This window comes from Ambystoma mexicanum, chromosome 2p (genome assembly GCF_040938575.1).
Source record: "Ambystoma mexicanum isolate Mex_15411 chromosome 2p, UKY_AmexF1_1, whole genome shotgun sequence".
NCBI lineage: Eukaryota > Metazoa > Chordata > Amphibia > Caudata > Ambystomatidae > Ambystoma > Ambystoma mexicanum.
The window spans coordinates 86,598,095-86,621,096 of NC_090923.1; the positions used below are offsets into that span (position 1 = coordinate 86,598,095).

At 52.1% G+C, this 23,002-nt stretch overlaps 1 protein-coding gene across 4 annotated transcripts in view; it reads left to right on the top strand.

Moving 5' to 3' along the window:
* Window positions 1–23,002, top strand: part of IMPDH2 (inosine monophosphate dehydrogenase 2) — a 603,389-nt gene that overhangs the window by 537,936 nt on the left and 42,451 nt on the right. For all 4 annotated transcript variants that reach the window (XM_069643304.1, XM_069643305.1, XM_069643307.1 and 1 more), the window contains one exon: window positions 5,589–5,672. In XM_069643304.1, the coding sequence (XP_069499405.1) occupies window positions 5,589–5,672 (84 nt within the window). The remainder of the gene's footprint in view (window positions 1–5,588; window positions 5,673–23,002) is intronic.

Below are 23,002 nucleotides of genomic sequence, written 5' to 3' on the forward strand. Positions count from 1 at the left end.
TCGGATATCTCCTCCGAGGAGGTGCTCTCTGGCCTGAAGACAGTGCTTGACAAGAAGTTCGTCGGGGCCAGGTCATACGGGAAGGACCCCGAGAAGGAAGACGTGGAAAGAGACGAGGGAACAGACGAGGAGCGGTAGGGCGTTGAGTAACCGGAGGACACCACGCCACTGCCGGCGCTCCCGTCGCAACCGCTGCCATCACCGACGGACATGTCGGCAGACATCCTACAAGCTCTGCACACACTGTGCTCGAAGAAGAGGACAAGGATGCCCGTGCTGTCGACGGGCGATCCAGCGGCGCCTGGACAATTAGGGGACCCTCACCTAAGCGGAGAGGAGTCCATCCACCCCCGCCCAACCATCCTTCACCTCCATCCCCTCCACCGAGGGACAAGACTGAGTCGGAGATGGCGACGCCGGGTACAGACGACGATGACGGCGGTGACGACGGAACGGACCTCCTGTCGCCGGTAGGCGGAGGCCCAGGGCTTCTCCACCCGACGAGATTGGCTCCTTCCATGCCATGATCTCTAGGGCCTCAGAGCTATTTCAACTTAACCCTGAGGAACTGAAAGAGGGGTTCCTTTATCAGCGCTGAGAGGCCAAGAGGAAGACTGTGCTCTCGATCCAGCTGTTGGACGACATCTGGGACGAAGGACTGTGCCTCCTGAAGAACCCGTCCTCTGCCCCGGCAAAGAGACCGGTACGAGAAGAAATAGAGGGTGTCGGACTCTGCAGTGTCTCAGATCTCAGCCGTCCCCGGACTCAGTGGTCTCGGCGGCGGCCAGGAAGAAATCTACAGGGTCAGCAGCAACGATGTCCACTTCACCACCGGAAGGCGAGGGTAAGAAGCTAGACGCCATGGGATGAAGGATCATCTCATCTGCGGCAATGACCATTAAGGTGGCTCTTGCCATCGTGGCCCGCTACGACAGGGAGCTTTGGTTTAAAATTGCCCCTCTTCTGGACTCCCTTCAGGACGGCAAGAGGGCGGAGGCCCTTGAAATCCTACAGGAAGGTGAGGTGGCATCGGACCATCACGGTGGCCACGGACATTGCCGACACCGCTTCCACGAGATGGGCAACAGCGTTAGCCTTCGGCGCGGTTGGCTGGAGACCACAACTTCCATCAGGACATCCAGACAGGGGTATTGGACATGCCCTAAGACGGGGACAACTTGTTCGGCAAGACGGTGGACGAATCTCTGCAAGCCATCAAGGCAGATAACGAGACGGCTCGTGCTTTGGGCACTCTCCAACAGCGACGGGCGTCCTTTCAGACCTCCACAGGCAAGTCCCATAGTGCCTCCAAAGGATTTGGTGGCAACTTCTCATTGTACCGTCAACCATCCCTTTCCTCTGCTGAGGAAGCCTACAGGGGCTGCAGCAAAGCCGGAGGAGATCTTCGCCAAGGCTCCCGGATAGTGTCGTCCGCGAAGAAGCAGGACTGAACCGGCTGTGACGACGGGCCCCCACGCGAGCACCCCGATGTGAAGCTGGCTGGCGAACTTTGTCAGCGTATGGTGGTCCATCTCCACCGACTGTTGGGTGCTGGATGTCCTGGCCTGCGGACACACCCTGGACTTCCAAAGGAAGTGTCCCTGCGTTCCACCGGTGGACAGGCAAGAAAATCACGTCCCTCAACTGCTTCTAGAAGTTGGGACGATGCTTAAAAGGGGTGCGATAGAGCTTGTCCCGAAGATGCTCCGGAGTGTATTTGTGGTACTTCCTCGTCAGGAAGAAGACCAGCGGTTGGCGGCCCATCCTGGATCTCTGCCGCCTCAACAAATTCATCAACTCCCAGAAGTTTTGGATGGTCACCCTTCAGCATGTGCTGGGACAAGGAGGATGCTTATTTTCACATCCCCATCCACAAGGGGCATCGAATGTTTCTACACTTTGTAGTCCAGAGGCAGCACTATCAATTCAAGGCCCTTCCCTTCGGCCTGAAGTGGGCGCCAAAGGTCTACACCAAGTGCCTGGCTCCGGTGGCAGTGCTGCTGCGTCTGCAGGAGGTCCACGTCTACCTGTATCTAGATGATTGGCTCATCTGGGCGAAGTCAAGGGAACTCGCTGTCGAGCGCACAGCAAGGAACGTCCGCCTGCTCACAGAACTGGGGTTCTTGATAAACAATGCAAAGTCCTGCTTGGTGCCATCGCAGGACACTCCATTTCTGGGGCCTAGGCTCGACACTGTCACGCTCGCGCCTGGCTTTGCCGTCAGAGGACAGGATAAAGACATCCTGGGCAAGGTACAACTGTTGTTGACCATGGAAGTTTCCAGGGTGAGGTCCATCAAGTCCCTGCTCGACATGTTGTCATGCATCTACCTCGTTCCGCTGTGCAGGCTGCGGATGCGGCAACTGCAGGAGTTCACCCGTTGGATCCAAGTGTCAAGCAGCTTCGAGGACAAGAACGCCCTCAACGAGACATTCCTTCGAGCGATTCGGTGGTGGGGCGTCCGCGCTCATCTACCGGCGGGCCCAGACTTTCAGACCCCAGCACATCAAGAGACGGTGACGACGGACGCCTCCCTGGAGGGAATGGGCACGCCCACTGGAAATCTCCACGCAAGAGGCCTGTGGCTGCCGGAGGAGAAGTCGTTGCACATAAACGTCCTCGAGCTCTGGGCCGTGTTTTGGGCCCTCAAATCATTCCTTCCATCCCTCAAGGGAAAAGTGGTGCAGGTTTTCACTGACCACACCACCACGATGTTCTACATTTGGAAGCAGGGGGGGGGCACCAGATCCCCGGCTCTCTCCAAGGAAGCGCAGGATCTATGGCATTAGGCCGTCGCCCAGAGGATGTTCCTGGTTTCCTTTCATCTGGCAGGAGTGAAGAACACGGTCACTGACTCACCCAGCGGGGAGCTGCGCTCTTGCCACGAGTGGGAGCTTTGGCAGGATCAGGTGGACCTACTGTTTCGACAATGGGTCGATCCTCAGATCGACCTGTTTGCGACGAACACCAAGTGCCGGAGGTTCACCAGCAGGTTTCACCAACCAGGGAGCATGGGGATGCATTCTCCTTCCCCTGGGACGGCCTGTTCCTGTATGCGTTTCCCCCGTTGCTTCTGCGATTCATCAGTCAACTCAGATGGTCCCGGTGCAGGATGATCCTCGTCGCATCGGCGTGGCCGAGGCAGATATGGTATCCGGACCTTCTGGGCATGTCAGCGTCCCCTCCAATCAAGCTTTCGGCAGACCCAGATCTTCTTGCCAGGGAAGGAGGTGCGATTCTGCTCCACGACCCAGGGTCGCTGAACTTGCAGGCCTGGCTCCTGCAGCGCTAGAGTTTGGCGGATACGATCTTCCGGCGGACTGCAAGGAGGTGCTTGCCAAGGCCAGGGCTTCGTCGACACTAAAATGCTACGGCCATAAATGGAAGAGATTCGCCGTCTGGTGCCGTGCACAGAAGCTCGACCCTCTACGGATTACGTCACCGCAGGTGCTGCCGTATTTGCCGTCGCTGGCCAAAGCAGGGTTGGCCCATGCTTCCATCAAGGTTCATCTGGCGGCTATTTCCCGCTACACCAGAACTCTGGGGCGGTCGTCATTGTGGCGCACCACCTGGTTAAGGAATTCATTAAAGGACTTTTCCGTTTGTTGCCGCCGGTGAATTCTCTGGCCCCGGCGTGTGAACTCAATGTGGTGCGGACTACGCTCATGGGTCCCCCGTTCGAACCTATGCATTCGGCGCCACTAAAGTTTAGGTTTGTATCGTGGAAGATGGTGTTTCTTGGGGCCATCACCTCCGCACGACGTGTGGGAGAGATTCAGCCCCTCTTGTAAACCACTGTCCTAGACATTCCACGAGACAAGGGTGGTGCCGTGGACGCACCTTTCCTTCATGCCCAAGTTGCCGTCGGACTTCCATCTCAACGAGCCCTTGGTGTTACCAGTTTTCTTCCCGTTGCCTTCATCGCCGGCTGAGAGGACTTTGCACTTGCTGGATGTGGCTAGAGTGCTGAAGTTCTACGTGGACCGCACAAAGTGTTTTCGGAAGACATCACAGCTATCTGTGAACTTTGGCCCTGTGAACCAAGGGAAGGCCCTCTACAAGGCTCTCAGGCTGCATCACCCATTGTCAAAGGTTGGCAAACCGACCATTGCCTGGCCGTCTGAGAGCCCATTTGACCAGAGCAATCGCTGCGACTACGGCGTTCCAGTCTGGTGTGCCTCTGCTGGACATCTGCAGGGCTGCTACGTGGAGGTCCACGCACACCTACACGAAATTCAACTGCGTCGGCCGGGATTCCAGGAAGGAGTCCAGAGTCGGCCAAGTAGTGCTGCCCAAACTGTTCGCTTAAAGTTGTGCGTGGTGAGGAGGTAAGATGCTTAATTTAGAGCCTTGCCACCTCCTGTGGTTGTGCATGTGTACTGCTATGTATTCTATATTCATGAGCATGTGAATCCATGCCAGACCACATGCTAGAAAAGGAACAAGTTACTTACCTGTAACTGTTGTTCTCCAGCATGGGTCTGGTATGGATTCACATGCGAACCCTCCCGCACACCTCTTCTGCTCTTCTCTTGGTCCTACTGCCGCTTTATGTGCTACCAAATCTGAAGATGGCTGCCAGAGGAGAGGCTTAGGTAGAGGGCAGTCATTGGCTGGGGGGCAGTATGACCCAGAGACCAGTGATTGGTTGTTAGGAGAAAGACAGTTCAGAAACAACTGTTTTTCTCTTTACCAAGGATTCCCAGCCTGACAGAGAATATTCATGAGCATTTGAATCCATGCCAGACCCATGCTGGAGAACAGTTACAGGTAAGTAACTTGTTCCTTCCGAAGATAAGGAACTTGGCACCAAAGCATAGGGAGAACAGGTGGCTAAATGCCAAGTTACCAAGTATTCTTTAATGGACTGTGACTCCACCAGCTATGCCTCAGACTGCCAATAGATTTTACAATATCTGAGATGATCTGGTAAACTGCTACTTCATATTGCTGCTTTTCTATTGATTTCCGGATGATTGTCGATTAGTCACACCTGTGCTTTGGATAACTGAGAGGTCTGCGGCCTGCTTCACTTCATTCACATTTTACTACTGCCTATATGGTCCCAAACCAAAACAATTCTGTGGAAGGAGTATTTGGTGTAGAATATGCACACATGCTCTGTACAATGGGAGCAATTGACCTGTTGACCGTAACTTGCCATGTTTGGTTCTTTTATTTGATGGTTAGGGCAAAATGTACACAATTCCTGGCCAGTGACATTGTTAATGCTATTTCGTCATTGGGCAATATGTAGTTGGAATTGAGCTTGAAAATTTGCATTAACCATATTTGGTTATATTTTATAGTGCATGAAAGACTTGTTAAAGTCTACAAGTACCCACAATGCTTAATAGTTAAATTATGGAGTTAAAGAAAACCGATATTACAAAAAACATCTGCTTCCAGGGCAGCTTGACAGGTGTGCTGTATATTTCTGTGGATAATTCCTAGTTTGCACAAAATATTGAATGCATATTCAGAACTTTTTAGCATATGTATGCTTTGTCCTCTCTGGATGCTTTTTGTATGTCATTATTTTGAAGACCATTCCATTCTTGAAATGATCAATTCTTTTCTGTCCTCAGAGCAATGATGTATTCTGGAGAACTCAAATTTGAAAAGAGAACCATGTCTGCACAGGTGGAAGGAGGTGTGCATGGCCTACACTCGTAAGTTTTTACAATTAAAGTTTACCAGGCGTTGGCACACATTCTTCTCACAGTAAAGCAATGACAAACCTGGCACATGTGCATTCAACATTTTCTTTTCCAAAGCTTTATTTATGCCTGACCAAAAAAACATACACTTTGAGGTCCTTAAGATGGGGATGAGGGGGCCAAGGGAAATAGAAAGGGGGGAGCAGGAGCCTAAACAAAACCCAACCAGCATATGTAATGGGCTGGGGTCGGTGGGTGGGTATGGCATGAGTGTGGGTGTATACAGGCACCCTCGGCAAAACTTATCTGCAGTTGAAAGCAGCCCAATATTGAAACCTTATCTATATGACATTTATGACACGCCTGCACACAAGTGTTTCTAAGTGCGACAAGACCAGGAGGGGGAAACAAAGGGAGGACAAAACAATGATCTTACTAGGCCTTGTGTCAGGGGGAAAGGGGTGGGGTGGAGGAGTGCAGGTAACTCCATAAGTGCAGCCAGCAGGTAGCTCATACGCGCAGAGAGAAGGGACTGTAAGGTTGCAGGTACAGACCCTTAAGTGTAGGGGGAGCCCGGAGGCAGTGAGAGGGCAACTGGACATGCAGGAGCCTGGGCCAGAGTTCAGAGGGTAGCCAGGTGACCAGTGCGCGGAGCAGTCGGAACCATCAGCAGGGGGGAGAGGAAGCGAGAAAGTGAAAGTGAAAAGGAAGGTCTTGAGTTGCTTCCAGAACCGGAGATGGTTCTGGTCAAGTTTGAGAGAGGCAGGGAGGCTGTTCCAGGGCGAGTCCCCAGCCAAGGAGAGGGATCTTCCGCTCCCCCTAATCCCCCTCTCTTGCTTGGAGAAGTGGCTGACCCTCAGAGTTGGAGGTGGATGAGCGGAGAGCTCGAGAAGGAAGATGTTTAGGAAGAGAAAGTTGGTGGGAGTGCTGTCCCAGGCCCCAGAAACCTTGTGGACGATGCAAAGGGTCTTGAACTTGATCCTTGCAGCCACAGGGAGTCAGTGGAGAGATTTCAGAGCTGGAGAGATACGATCCCTGGGCTTGAGGCCAGGGGCAAGTCTTGCAGTTCTGTCCTGGATAAGTTGTATGGTAGAGGCAGGCAGATGTAGAAAGAGGCTGTTGCAGTAGTCCAGCCTAGAGAGGACCAGAGCGCTGGACACAGTGGGCTTCTGGGGGAAAGTGAGAAAAGGAAGAATAACTCTGAGGTGCAGCTGATAGTTTGACTTAGAGCAATGTGAGGAGAGAAGGGGAGGGTGGAGTCGAAGGTGGCACCAAGGTTCTAAGCCTCACATGAGGGAGCAGGAAGAGGGCCCAGAGTGGAAAGCCAGAGAGAGAGCATAAAGGAGGGAGCAGGTGTACTGATGTAGAGGATCTTGGTCTTACTGGCATTGAGGCAGAGATCATTGCCGGCACACCATTCCTGAATTGCGGCCAGACAGTCTGATATGAGCGAAGGAGCAGAGGTGGCTGAGGAGAGCCTGAAAGAATGCTGGGCGTCCTCTGCATAGCACTGAAAAATTGGAACAAAGTAGCAATGCGCTGGGCAAGAGTTGCCAGGTAGTGGTTGAAAAGCCAGGGAGAAAAGTTGGACCCCTGGGAACACCACAAGTGGAGAAAGATAGAAGAGTTAAGACCCCAGTTGTACCTGAGAAGGTCGGTCAGTGGGAAAGTAGGTCAGCCAAACCGGAGCCTCATCAGCGATACCCAGGTTATCATGGAGGTGATTGAGCAGGATGGCATGGTTGTCCATATCAAAAGCAGAGTATAGATCGAGGAGAATGAGGACAGAAGGAAGATTAGAGTAGAGATTAAGTTGGGAGATGGCCTGCTTTCCCAGGAGATTGCCCAGGAAAGGAGTGATGGAGATCAACGATAGTTAGTCGGAGAGGAAGGATCTGCAGAGGGCTGCTAAAGAAGGTGCACAAGGGAGTGCTTGAAGGGAAGGTTCCAGTGAAAAAGGAGTGATAGCAGAAATCGGCCAAGGCTGGAGCAAGGGTGTTGATGTGGTTCTGGATGAGCAGGGGAGAACCCGCTTTGACAAGACTTTCATAGATGGACTTGTCTAGAAACACTGTCAGGGGAGAACAAGGGAAAGGAGGAGAGGCGGCCACTGACCGGTCAGAAGTGGTAGTGACGGAGGATGTAGAGCGTGGCCAGGATGTCATGAGTTTTAGTGGTGAAATGAAAGGGCAAGGCCGTGCAGAAGGCCTAAGAGGGAACAGGAGAGGTAGACTGCAGCAAGATTGGCCAGCTCCTTGCAGATTTTGAAAAGTTCAGCCGAGTTGTTAGATGCCACAGAGACGTGGGGTTGGATGTAGGCTGTCTTCTTAGAGCGGACAGTCTGTATTGCCTTTGGAACAGGCGGCAGGCCAGTTTGTCAGGGGGTGCGCCTGATGCCCTCAACTTCCTCTCGGCCGCTCTACACTGCGTTTAAGAGTGGCGAGGTCTGAGTCGTACCAAGAGTTGCACTTGGATTTGGGCTTTAAGCGGGTCCTCATGACAAGGGGAAGGCCATTCAGAGTGTTAGAGAGATGAAGGTCAGAGATGGCTGTGTCCGGGTGCGGGTCAGCCAAAGGTGCAGGAGGAGGAGAGAAAATGCCGGTGAATGCCTCAGCTGACACACGCTTCATGGGTTGAATGACCGAGAAGATGGGTGGCAGTGCTGGAGTCGACTTAACCTGAGGGATAGAGTTGTGGGAGGAAAGGAGAAAGTGGTCACTCCAAGAGAGGTGTGGTGAGAGGGTTGGCGAAGGGGTGGACGGAGGAGATCAGAAAATCCAGGGTGCCCTGCAGAGTGAGTCGGGCCAGAGGGAAGGAGAGTTTGCAGATGTTGCAAGAGTCCCGAAGAAGAGCTAGTAGCATTGAGGTGGATGTTCAGGTCTCCGAGGATCAGAAGTTGAGAGGTAGAGGCAAGGAGGGAGGAGGAGAGGTCAGCCCACTCAGAGGAAGAAGGCGCCCTGGCCACGTGGCTTGTAGATGGTGGCCCTTGTGAGAGAGAGGCCAGGAGAGATGGAGAGCCTGCACACCAGGCATTCAAAGGAGGGGGAGGAGGAGGAGGAGGAGGAGGAGGAGTCCTGCAGTGGAATAATAGAAGCAGAGATCCGGGAAAATCAAGGCTACACCCCCACTGGGACAGTTGGTTCTAGGTTCTGAGAGGATCTTGTAGCCATCAGGAAGAGGAGTATCAAAACTGGCTGGCTGTGAACCAAGTCTCAGTGAGAGAGTACATCCAAATCAAGCTGTTCCAGGAAACTGCAGATGTTCCGAGGAATGTTTGACAGCTGAGAGTGTTGAGAGTAGCAATGTGGAGCATATTTCCACTTTTGAAGGACTTCTGTGAATGGGTACAGGCCAGCAGTACGCCCTGCGGAAGTGTTCGAGGTGCCAGAGGAAGCAAGAGAATGCAGGGTAGTCAGAGAGGAAGAAGAGTGCCAGACGGTTGGCAGAGGAAGGAGGCAACAGGATGGTCAGAGAAGCAGCTGTGGGTACCAGAGGGGTGGCGAAAGAAGATATGATATGGCATTAATAACGCACCTATACACAAGTGTTTCAAGGCGCGACGAGACAAGGGAGGTGGAACAGAGGGAAGATGGAGACAACGATCATACTAGGCCAGGTGTCATTCAAATCGCAAGTGCAGGGAAAGGGGAACAGTGCGGGGGGGGGAAAGGGGAGGGGACAGTGCAGTACATGGGATAAATAGAATAAATAAAAGCAATAACTAAAAGTACGGCCAGCTGGTGGCAAGTGCAAGGGTAAGTGCAGACATCAGGTGTCAAGTGCTGGTAGGGGACTGTAGGCATACAGAAAACAGTCCAAGTGCGGGGGTTGCCAGGGAGGCAGTGCAGGTGTGCAACTGGTGGGGGAGGGGACCTGGGCCCGGGATCAGAGGGTAGCCAGGTAACCAGTGCAGTTTCAGTTTCATCCAGAAGTTCAGCAGGGGAGAGGAGGAGAGAAGGCAGAAGCAAAGAGGAAGGTTTTGAGGTGCTTCCAGAACTGGAGATGGTTCTCCTCAAATTTCAATGAGGTGGGAAGGCTGTTCCAAAGGGAGGCCCCAGCCGAAGAAAGATCTACCACCAACTTGTTGCTTGGAGAAGCGACTGCAGGCGAAGGAGGCAACAGGGTGACCAGAGAATCAGCAGGCAGTTCCAGAGAGGTGGTTGAGGAAGGAGGTGGCGGAGGAGCCAGAGAGGGGAAAGAAGTGATAGCAGGAGAGGAAAAAAAGTTGATAAGGTGCAGGAAACATCTGTCGAATAGGAGATTGGGCCAGTGGGCCTTGTACATTCAAGTAGACTTTAATGATGGTCTTAGAGGAGTTGAAGGGGGCTAGGAGGGCCTCCCACTGGGTGCCACCATTAATGGGAGAAGAGAAAAAAGTAGAGAACCGAGATCATATTGGAGGGTCCATAGGCCTGGAGAGGGAACAACAAAGAGGATGTCGGTAAGGGTCTGTCTGGAGGAAGCACTGGTGTAGACATCGATGGGGAGGCCTGGATTGGAGAACAGGATGTTCCTTTTGAGCTTCTTCCTGACAGACTTTGTGAAAGGGATGCAATAGTCAATAGAAAAGCAATTGGAGAATATGGGTGAGACAGAGAGCACCATAGAGGGTGCAGGGAGGAAAGAGAGGAGGGGGGAGAAGGGAGCCCAAGCAGGTTTGGCGTGGGGGGGTTGCACAGCTGGGAAATGGGAAGCCTGGCACAGTCTTCCTTATTGCAAAGCTGCTCTTTGAAACAAATATTATATATATATTTCTGATGTTTGTTAATCTGCTTAGAATCACATGCTGTGCATAGGTCCGACATCCAGTGGTCACTGCGGAGTATTGCATTTTGTTTTTCGTAGTCGAAAAGGGGACGTCGACAAGGCGTGTCTGTAACACTATCCTTATAGTGACGTGCGTTGTACCCACAATCCCTCACGCGTCGAGGTCCCTCAGATTGGTTTTTTCCGCCCAGCTACTGGTCGCCTTTATGCGGAGCTCCTCGAGAGACATTGCCAAATAGTTTCTTCCACCTTTGGTCGTTGGTTATTAATATTAATAACGATAAATCCCTCCCTCGGCGCAGAGCCGTTTCTCCGCCGAGCAAGATCTTCGACCGAAGGACGAGCGGAGGAGATCCTTCGGCGCTGCCGAACACGTGGCCTCGCCTCGCCGGCCATACACAATAGGGAGAGTGGGGCTTTGTGGTCTTTCTTTTCTTTAAGAATGCCTTTCTCTTTCCCCTCCCTCTCTTTCGAGGTCGTAGTCACACCTATTAGCCTCAGCTATGGAGAGGACGCCATTTAGGTTTTGCCTGCTTTGCAAGGGTAAATATACCTGGAAGGATAAGCATAAACGGTGCAACCGTTGCTTACCCCTCGATCACCAGGAGGACGGCTCTGCGGCCTGTAAATTACTAAAGCCCAAAACTCTAAAGGACCGCAGGGTCAAAAGGTGGGCGGCCTACCCCATGTCTAGGCCTGACTCCTCGCCCGCCGCCGCAGTCGAGTGTGATGAGGACAGTGACTACACGGCCCCCGTAACGGAGGCTGTAGACCTCTCAAAGGAGCGCTCGCGCTCCTCGTCCGTTCCCGGCCCCGACAAGCCCGGCTCACGCCCAGCTTATGGGGATGAACACCCCGGCGACAAGGACACACACAGAAAAACATCAAAGCACATACCCCCAGGCACACATTCGTCGAAGACGAAGACAGCCTTAGCGCCAACGGGGACGTCGGGCCCACCGACGTCTTCCACCGACAGTAAGGGTCGGCAGCCCTCCCCGCCACCGCTTCCGCGACAGGCGACTGGGCACTCTAAAAATAAGGGCGCTAACACCAAAATTTCCGGCGACACGCATCGCAAGAGTGCTCACATTGCCAACAAGGACTCGACGACCAATGACTCGACGAGCAAAGGTTCGACGCGCCATAGCGCGACGGCGACCGATCCCTCGGAAGAGAGAATGATCGCCGAAAGCCTCGCGCGCATAGCATCTAAGGACGGCCAAAGACGTACGGCCAGTGAAACGCCGAAAACCGCGCACAAGGCTAAAGATACGCCGAAGGCGCCGGAAAACAGATCAGGTCAGTTCCCGACGCCGTCGGCAGGCCCTAGCCAGCAAGAAGGCTACCTAGAAGGCGAAGGCTCTCTTTCTTCGACGTTATGGGACAGAACCAGACAATTACAGGAGGAAGAAACCCCCTTTTCTTTCCCAGACCGTCCTGGCCGACCTCAGTGGACCTTTGAAAGGTTCCAGTCCTCTATGGACAAACTAGATAGGTTCATGTCCATCCCAGAAGAGATGGCACCCAAGAGACCAAGGGAGGCACCCCTTGAGAGTCCAAGGGCTAAATACCAGAAGTTTTATAGCCCTATACAAGAGGACATAAACTCTTACAATCCCACTGAGGAAGACACCTTCTTCCAAGAGGAAGATGAGTTCACCTATGTTGAGGACCAACAAGAAGAGGAAGGTTTTCACGAGGAAACTAACCTATGTGAGGAAGGATTCCAGGAAGACACAGGCGAGGGCGACCAAAATCCATGGCAGTCACCGGCTAGGTCGACTGAGACAGGCAGTAGCAGTATAGTCATCAGGTCTACTGAAACTACACCAGTCAGGAACCCTTCGCCTGTCGATGATCAACCCACCTTCAATGCACTGCTGAAGAAGGCAGCAGCACATTTCGAAATCGAAACTGGAGACGTCACCCCAGACACCGATTTTGTGGAGAGGATTATCAAAGAAAAAAACCCCCACTAGCCAGGTCATACCTATCCTCGCCTCATTTAAGAGACGCATTACACCTTCTCTTTCCACTCCTGCATTGGTGAGAGGGGTCAATCCGAGGATTGAGAAACTGTTCTCTCTCTCTCAATCAGACCCATTATATATTAAGGGTCACTCAATCCCAGACTCCCTGGTCGTGACCAACACCAGGAAAAGGGCAGGAGTCCCACTATCTACTAGCGAGGCGCCCCCAGATAAAGAGGGGAAGAAGCTGTATGCCCTAGCCAAGAGCATTGCCACCTCTGCAGCATTCTCTACAAGAATCGCCAATAATAATACCCTATTGGCAAGCTACGCCGATGCTCAATGGGCTAAGCTCAGACAGGACATTGAAGAAGCTCCCGAACCCCTAAGGACTCGTTTACTGGCTACAGTTAACGAGGGCTCTCTGGTCAATCAAAGCATCGTCAAGAATACCCTCGATGCAGCAGAGACGGCTGGTGTAACGCTCACCTGATTCCCGCAGAGGCGCCGGTCTTGACTGGGTGAATGCCGTATCTTCAAAGGTGATGTGTAACACACGGTTGGCTCTTTGGGCTGGACCTCTGTGCACTGTATGTCTGACTCGAAGAGTAAGATGTCTGAAAATATGGGATTAATGAACTGGGGTTATTGGGTGCCTCTCTCCTCTTCCCTTTCTCTTCTCCTGTAGAACCCCAAAGGTTAACACCCTCACCTTAGGTAAGTGAACGCCAAGCTCTCCATCTGCTTCGGGGCAGGGTGCCGTAACCAGTTTCTTCACTGGATAAGGGTGCAGGCCTCTTGACCTCAGAGGACTGCTGTCCGTCGTAACTGCACGAACGGTAAGTTCTGGGCACTTCAAATGTCTTAAAAGTCTTTTGTAATGATATCTCTTGTTTTGCAAGGTTCCGGCGATGGCGGATGGCGGGCTGATGAGAGTTGAGGATCGAACCCGCGTGAGGAATAGAAGCGCCTGGAAGCACGTAAGTAAGCGCTTGTAGCCTGCTTCACGATGCGCACTAACTGTCCCTTTTATCTTGCAGGTACAAGTTCGGAGCTTTAGAGAAGCTGAAGGGTGCTGGAATACCCACTGGATTCGGCGTGGGAAGGAGTAATGGCACGTGAGTAATAAAGTTGCCCAATGTCTTTAAACGCACCTTCTTTTGTCTTTCAGAGGCGGGATGCAGCGCCGAAGGCCTCCGGAGCGTGCGAAGAGCTGGTAAGCTTTTGTCTTTCAGATGCCGGAATGCAGTGCGAAGACCTCCGGAGCATGCGAAGAGTAGGTAAGCCTTTGTCTTTCAGATGCCGGAATGCAGCGCAAGGCGTTGGTGACAGCCGATGGACCAGGTAAGAGATGCGCTGCCACTGAAGACCGTAGTGCTAACCTGTTCTTTCTTTGTCTTTACAGGTGCTGCTGAAGACTGGATTCCAGGATGGTAAGCCTTTGTTCCCTTAGGCCCAGGATCAGAAGCAGAAGACACGATGAGCGTTCTGCTGCAGAGAATGCAGAATAACGCAAAGCAAGATTCATTCATCGGGTGTGGTTTAAATAGCCTCCTGTAGTGCTTAGGTGTCTCCTTCCACAGCCATGCCTAAGAAAAGAGTTCCTGCTTTCCAGAAGAGTTCCAGTGTTCTGAACCTAGGGAGTGGCTCCTGTCCCACCCAACAGGAAAAGTAGTCCCAAACAGAAGAGGATCAGGGGTTCAACTGGCAGGTAAGTAAGCAGCATGGTCTGCTGCAGGGAAGTCCACCCAAGCATTATAAGCCCGGCGCTTCCAGCGCTGGGACTGGGCATCTTTATGAGCCTGGTGCCACTGGCGCCAGGACAGGGTCCAAAAGGTCCCAATTGGGACTGGCTGGCACTCTGAACCGGGGTTATGGGTCTGCTTCCAAGGGAGTCGGGCAAGTCCTGATCTTTTGGAAGCAGAGATCATGACAGCTGGCCGCACTTTGGTACAAGGAATTTTACTGAAGCGTCACGTCTGGCTTCGCAATTCCAGATTTAAGGCGGAAACACAAGCATCCCTTATTAATAAACCCATAGAGGAATCCAATCTCTTTGGGAGAGCAGTGGATGACGCCCTGGAGAACGCGAAGAAAGAATTTGATACTATAAAGACCTTAGACCAAATTTCTAAGCCCCCTAATAGGTGGGGATTTGGTAATGAGCGCTTTTTTCGTGGACAACGCCAGCAACAAAACCACCAACAACAACAGTACTCTGCCAGCAACTACCAGAGTAATAGCGGCCAGTACAACCAAAGGGGTCAACGTCGTGGCAAGGGAAGAGGCCGGGGTTCCACCCCCAGAGGCTCCCAAGCCAACAACACCACCAAGTGAGGCGAAGATTCGCGTCCCCTCCCATGCAACGCCGGTTTCTTCCAGCATGGGAGGGAATAACATCAGACCGCTGGGTACTGTATAGAGTTCAACAGTTCCCCAACATACAGACCCCCGAGGGGACACCGCATGACATCAGAACACCTTGCCATCCTTCTCCAAGAAGTGGATCAACTGCTGGAAAAAGGAGCCATAAAGGTCGTGCCTCTATCTCAGGTAATGGAAGGTATTTATTCAGTGTACTTCCTTGTACGATCAGCGAACAAGTTTGTCAAACCCCAGAAGTTTCGTATGGTGACCTTACAGGAAGTAATCCCACTGCTATCACAGGGAGATTACATGACAACACTAGACATGAAAGATGCATACTTTCATATTTTAATGTTGCCAGCGCACAGAAAATACCTCAGGTTCATGATAGAGGACAAACACTACCAGTTCAGAGTGCTACCCTTCGGCATAGCATCTGCACCAAGGGTATTCACGAAAGTACTGGCAGTGGCAGCGGCCCACCTGCGCAGGTTATCCATCCCAGTATACCCTTACCTCGACGACTGCTCATAACAGGGGATTCTTACGAGACATGCTTCTCAAACACCCAAAAGACTGTAGACCTTTTGTTCCAACTGGGCTTCTCCATCAACGAGAAGAAGTCCAGCTTAGACCCCAGCCAAGTCAAACAATTCCTAGGGGCTCTAATTCGAACAAAGGACGGCCTCGTCTTCCCCTCCAACGAGAGGGTCCAAAACATGCTGTTTCAGATCCCCCAATATGTGGCAGGTCGTGAGGTGACGGTGCGCAAAGCGATGCGTTTGCTAGGTATGATGGCGTTGTGTATTCATTTGGTACCTCACGCATGCCTGCGCCTGCGCCCAATGCAAGAGTGGCTCAACAGCCAGTGGTGTCAGGCCAGTGGACAATGGGACGATCTAGTGGTGGTCTCGCAGGCCTTGGTTCTCTCGCTACGGTGGTGGACAAAGGAAAACCTGATAATAGGGAAACCCTTTGCCACACCCGCAGTGGAGGCCACTCTAACCACGGACGCATCCCTCACAGGATGGGGGGCTCACCTATCCCATCAGACTGCTCACGGAGTCTGGACTCTGAACGTAGCATCCAAGCATATAAACCTTCTGGAGCTACTAGCGGTGTTTAAAGCACTAAAAGCCTTCCAGGAACAACTTCAAGGGAAGACAGTGATGGTCCTTACAGACAGCACCACAGCCATGTACTACCTCAACAAGCAGGGGGGAACCCACTCTCCAGGACTGTCCAAGCTGTCCCAGAATATATGGAAGTGGGCTCTCAAACACATGTTCCTACTGTCACAACACGTACCAGGGGAACTCAATCTGCTAGCAGACGAACTCAGCAGAGACTTCCCCCTGCCCGAAGAGTACGAATGGCAATTGCACGAAGACATCGTCTTAGACGTCTTCACGCAATGGGGATTCCCGGAAATAGACCTGTTCGCAACACTGGAGAACTCACAATGCCAAAGTTACGCCTCCAGTTACCCCCAAAACCAGTCCAAGGGGAACGGTCTGTCGATTCAATGGTCAGGGAAATTTGTTTACGCCTTTCCCCCGACACCCCTCCTCAACAAGGTGGTGCACAAGATGCACCAGGAACAGGTTACCATGATACTAGTGGCCCCAATGTGGGCCCGGCAGCCATGGTTCGCTCACTTGACGGAGATGTCCCTATCTCCCCCAGTGAGACTTCCCTGCCCGTACAACATGCTGTCACAGGACAAGGGCAGGACACTGCATCCATGCCCTCAGACCATGAACTTAGTAGCCTGGCTCCTGAGATCATAGAATTTGGACATCTACAACTCCCGCAGAGATGTATGGACATCCTCAGGGAAGCCAGAAAACCTAATACTCGCCACTGCTATTCTAGCCAGTGTAAAAGATTTGTCATCTGGTGCAGAGGTAAGAGCATCAACCCGGTTGACTGCTCTCCCACAAACATTGTTCTCTACCTCACCCATTTACTGGATTCAGGTCTAGTGTTCAATTCCATTAAAGTCCACCTAGCGGCACTTTCTGCATACACCACTTCCCAACTTAGTGTCGTGGTGGAAGATACCAGTTATCAAAGCATTTATGGAGGGGGTAAAGAGAATACACCCTCCGATAGCTAACCCAGCTCCCAGATGGGACTTAAATGTGGTACTTTCTAGACTCATGGGCCCTCCCTTTGAACCCATGCACAAACCAACTCTTAAGGACCTCACTCTTAAGACTGCTTTCCTAATAGCTATCACCTCCATTAGGAGAGTAAGTGAACTACAGGCTCTTTCTGTTCTAGACCCCTTCGTAACAGTTCACAAGGATAAGGTGGTTCTACGCACACACCCAAGGTTTGCACCGAAATTCATCTCAAAATTTCATGTAAACCAGTCAATAGAACTACCAACGTTCTTTCAAAACCCTTCCAGCTTGGGAGAAAAAAGTCTTCATACACTAGATGTACGCAGAGCTGTCATGTTCTACATGGAAAGAACCAGACCACTGAGAAAGACTAATCAGTTCTTTGTCTCGGTGGCAGCAGGAAGAGGAGATGCAGTCTCAAAGTCCACTATATCTAGATGGATTGTTCAATGCATCACTCTCTGTTCCACTCTTGCTAAGAGAGAACTACCCTTCAAGCCAAAAGCACATTCCACTCGAGGCACGGGGGCTTCCATAGCGTTCATTGCAAATGTTCCCCTTGAGTCCATCTGCAAAGCGGCAACCTGGAGTTCTGTGCACACCTTTACAAAACACTACTGTCTAGATGCACACTCTAGATCTGACTCCCAGGTGGGACAGGCAGTATTGAGATATCTTTTCTCTACTGTTCCTTCTCATAACCCACCGCCAACTCCGGGTACTGCTCGCTAGTCTATGCACAGCATGTGATTCTAAGCAGATTAACAAACATCAGAAGCCAATGCATTACTTACCGTAAAAGCATTTCTGATGGTTGTATCTGCTTAGATTCACATGCGCCCACCCTTCCTCCCCACTCGGATGGAAGGAACATAGACATCTTCTACATCTCTCTCTCTTTTCTGTACTCACTCGCGTCTAGAAGGCTCCCTCAGGGCAGAAAAAATACAAACAGAGGGACCTCGACGCGTGAGTGATTGTGGGTACAGCGCACGTCACTATAGGGATAGTGTTACAGACACACCTTGTCGACGTCCCCTTTTCGACTACGAAAAATAAAATGCAATACTCCGCAGTGACCACTGGATGTCGGACCTATGCACAGCATGTGAATCTAAGCAGATACAACCATCAGAAATGCTTTTACGGTAAGTAATGCATTGTCATATATATATATTTCTGAGGCTTGTGGAATCTGCTTAGATCACATGCTGTGCATAGGCCGACATCTAGTGGAAGCTGCGGAGTATTACAGTTTGTTTTTCGAAACTCGAAAATGGGCGTCGACACAGGCGTGCCAGTAATACTATCCCTAGTGTGACGTCCACTGTACCCAAGATCCCTCACGCGTCTAGGATCCTCAGATTGTTTTTTTCCGCCATACTGGTCGGAAGCATCTTGCGGAGTCCCCTGGCCTTAGCCATACTTTTGCTATTATATTGCAATTTAAAATTATTTATTGACATCCTTCCCCACCCCAACGTCGACCATCGTTCTCGACGACGGCTGGAGAAGACATCGACCGTCGGCTGCTGCACGACGGATCTGGGCCTCGGAAGGCCGCTGGCCTCGGCCCGGGCCTAGTAGGCCGCTGGCCTCGGCCCTGCAAGTAGGGAGAGTGGGGGGTGGTACATACTCTTCACTCTTGGTATATAGGTACATATATATATTTCCTACACTTATCAGCCTGCTGCCTCAAGGTGCGTATGGAGGGTACCCCTTTCCAATTCTGCCCCAAGTGCAATCGCAAATACCCTTGGGTCGACAGGCACGCCACGTGCAATCTCTTCTTGCCGAGGGACCACCCCGAAGCGAACTGCAGAGCGTGTAGTAGGTTTAAACCTAAAACACTTAAGGACCGTTCGACAAAGCGTTGGGCCCACCACGCCAGGCAGGCAGCCATGGCAGCGGAGGGCGCCTTCAGCGATGGCAGCGACGCCGTACTTTCGGACGGCGAGGGCATTACGGCGTCGAAAGACTGCCGAGCGCAGGTCCCCGACCTCGGAAGGTTGTCCGGCAGGGCGGCTATGGGGAAGACCCCCGGCGACGCAAGCGCTACACCTACACACACTAAGCACACTAAGTCCAACCGAACCTCGACGACGTCGACTTCTCGGAAAGAGGCACGGATAGAACGGTCCGACTCGGTGTCCTCTGGGCGCTCTCGATCGAGATCGCCTCATGACGCAAGGCAATCATCCACTCTTGCCAAGAGTGCCTCGCTCCCTAGATTAACGGAAGTTCCATCGTCAGAAGACGAAGACGACTTCCACCCCCAGGGCGCGCTCCAAGAGACCGAGAGCGCAGTTAACACCAGCGAGGCCCCACGCTCCAAATAGAATACCTCTCCCGACCCTCGGCGCCAGGCGTCGAAAGTCTCTGGGGCCTCTAAGGGGCAGGGAAAACATTTTTCCACGCACGGGGAGGGAGGGAAACAGCGGAAAGCTCAGCCTTCCACTCCTGTAAGACCATCCTTCCACCCCAAGCAGACAGATAAACATAAATCTACTGGGACAGCAACATCCAGCAAGGGTAACCTTGATAAGTCCTCTAAGTTGCCTACTAAAGCCATACCCTGTTCCAAAGAATGGTCCAGTGAGGACATAGACAGGGTCATGTCAAGAATGTCTTCCTTAGCGGATTTTTATGACAAAAACCCAGAACATTTCCTTTCGTATGACCCTCAAGGGGCCACACCCTCAGGCTCCTCTGATCCTATCCCCCTAAGTAAAAAGGCCCGGGTCGAAAGACCTGACCCCTTCGAGGTGCAGCCTTACTCTACTCCATACTCTACTCCACACCCCAGATACCAAGGACAACCTTTCCCTGAAGGGGACCAGGAGTTTTCAATTATGGAGGAACGAACCGGGTCTGAATACTATGCGGAGGATGAGGACCTGGAGGAGGTAGAAGATGAGGAAATTTACAGAGTAGATTCCCCGGTAGAGAGCGAAGCCCCAGTTACCGACTCGCCAGTTGATAACCAACCCCTCCTTAATGAAGTTCTTGCTCGCGCAGCAGAACATTTTCACATCGACACCCACGGTGTACAGGAGGAAAGGGACTTCGCAGAAGAGTTGGTGGGAGAGAGGAGGCCGGTCGCTCAGACCATCCCTATCCTTAAATCCATCCAACGTAGAATCGATCCATCCCTGGTGAATCCTAACCTCACCAGAGCCGTCAACCCCAGAGTCGAAAAACTTTTTCGGGCAGCCCAGTCTGACCCTCTTTATATAAGAGGTCATCTTAAACCAGACTCCCTAGTGGTTACCAACACTCGGAAGAGGGCTGGGACACCCTTATCGTCGTCGGAAGCTCCTCCCGACAAGGAGAGCAAAAGACTGTACGGGTTTGGCAGGAAGGTAGCCTCAACGTCCCCCTACCAAGCAAGGATTGCTAACTCCACCACCCTGTTGGCAAGTTACAACTGCCATCAATGGGAAGAGGTCGCGGCGCTCATAGCCTCTGCTCCTGAACCGTTTAAGGGCCAGTTGGCTCGGATCTCGGCAGAAGGGAGAGCCGTGTCTGGTTGCATTTTAAAAGCAACTTTCGACGCTGCAGACAACGCAGGAAGAGTGATAGCAGAAGGTACTGTTATCAAGAGACATGCGTGGTTACGGCAGTCGGGGTTCAAGACAGAAACACAGGCGTCATTAATAGACAAGCCGGTGGAACCAGATCTATTGTTTGGGAAAGCGGTCGAAGACGCACTTAAAAATGCCAAGGACGAGTACGAGACTCTCAAATCCCTTGGCCAGCTTACCAACAAACCCCCGAACCAGAGGGGGAACAATAATTTTCGTCGCCCACGCGGCCAAAATTCACATAGAGGCAACTATGCCCAAGGACAGGGTACACAATGGAACAACAACCAGCAGTCTACCCAAAGTTACAGTAAAGGTAACAAGAGAGGTCGTGGAAGAGGCAGAGGCAGCCCCAACAAGGGAGGTGGCACGCCTCCGCCAAAGCAGTGACGCTCAGTTCAGGGTCCCTTCTCACGCAACCCCAGTAGGGGGACGCATTTCCAACTTCACCCAGGCTTGGGAAGGGATCACCTCAGACAGATGGGTGCTGTCAACAGTGTCCGCAGGATATTGTATAGAATTACTGCAGCGTCCCCGGAACCACCCTCCATGACAAAGAATACACTCCTTAGAACATCAGAAGATCCTTCTCGAGGAGATCGCCATTCTGCTAGAAAAGGACGCGATAGAACTCGTCCCAGGACACCAGGTAAACAAGGGTATCTATTCAACTTACTTCCTTGTGCCAAAGAAAGATTTGACAATGCGCCCAGTATTGGACTTGCGGCCTGCCAACAAGTATGTCAAGCCCCAAAAATTCCGTATGACCACGCTACAAGAGGTAATCCCCCTCCTAAAAAAGGGGGATTACATGGCAACCTTGGATATGAAAGATGCCTATTTTCATATTTCCATGCTCCCAGCGCACAGAAAATACTTGCGCTTCAAGGTGGACAGTCGCCACTACCAATTCAAGGTACTGCCCTTCGGGATAGCTTCAGCACCAAGGGTATTCACCAAGGTACTGGCGGTGGCAGCTGCACACCTACGCAGGGAGGCAATCCCTGTATACCCTTATCTGGACGACTGGCTCATAACGGGGGAAACCCCAGGAATTTGCAGGTCAAACATTCAGAGGACGATCGACCTCCTCCACGAATTAGGCTTCTCTATCAACGAGAAGAAGTCAAGTCTGGTGCCAAGCACCTCAAAACAGTTCCTAGGAGCTATCCTAGATACTCAGAAAGGGTTGACCTTCCCTTCGGAAGAGAGAAATCGGAATATACTACTGCAAATTCCACATTATCAGTCAGGTCAACAAATAACGGTACGCAAAGCAATGCGGTTACTGGGCATGATGGCGTCATGCATTTACCTGGTCCCCCACGCGCGTCTGCGCATGCGTCCCATGCAGGAATGGTTGGCGAAACAGTGGTCTCAGGCAAGTGGTCAGTGGGACGATCTAGTGGTCGTTTCGCCAACACTCGTACAGAGCTTACACTGGTGGACAAGAGAGAATCTCGCAGGGGGAAAACCCTTTTACGATCCCGAAGTACAGGCAGTGGTGACTACAGATGCATGCCTGACTGGGTGGGGAGCTCACCATCTCCACCACACAGCTCAGGGTCTCTGGTCTCACTCAGCCAAGAACCACATCAACCTGCTCTCCATCTGCTTCGGGGCAGGGTGCCGTAACCAGTTTCTTCACTGGATAAGGGTGCAGGCCTCTTGACCTCAGAGGACTGCTGTCCGTCGTAACTGCACGAACGGTAAGTTCTGGGCACTTCAAATGTCTTAAAAGTCTTTTGTAATGATATCTCTTGTTTTGCAAGGTTCCGGCGATGGCGGATGGCGGGCTGATGAGAGTTGAGGATCGAACCCGCGTGAGGAATAGAAGCGCCTGGAAGCACGTAAGTAAGCGCTTGTAGCCTGCTTCACGATGCGCACTAACTGTCCCTTTTATCTTGCAGGTACAAGTTCGGAGCTTTAGAGAAGCTGAAGGGTGCTGGAATACCCACTGGATTCGGCGTGGGAAGGAGTAATGGCACGTGAGTAATAAAGTTGCCCAATGTCTTTAAACGCACCTTCTTTTGTCTTTCAGAGGCGGGATGCAGCGCCGAAGGCCTCCGGAGCGTGCGAAGAGCTGGTAAGCTTTTGTCTTTCAGATGCCGGAATGCAGTGCGAAGACCTCCGGAGCATGCGAAGAGTAGGTAAGCCTTTGTCTTTCAGATGCCGGAATGCAGCGCAAGGCGTTGGTGACAGCCGATGGACCAGGTAAGAGATGCGCTGCCACTGAAGACCGTAGTGCTAACCTGTTCTTTCTTTGTCTTTACAGGTGCTGCTGAAGACTGGATTCCAGGATGGTAAGCCTTTGTTCCCTTAGGCCCAGGATCAGAAGCAGAAGACACGATGAGCGTTCTGCTGCAGAGAATGCAGAATAACGCAAAGCAAGATTCATTCATCGGGTGTGGTTTAAATAGCCTCCTGTAGTGCTTAGGTGTCTCCTTCCACAGCCATGCCTAAGAAAAGAGTTCCTGCTTTCCAGAAGAGTTCCAGTGTTCTGAACCTAGGGAGTGGCTCCT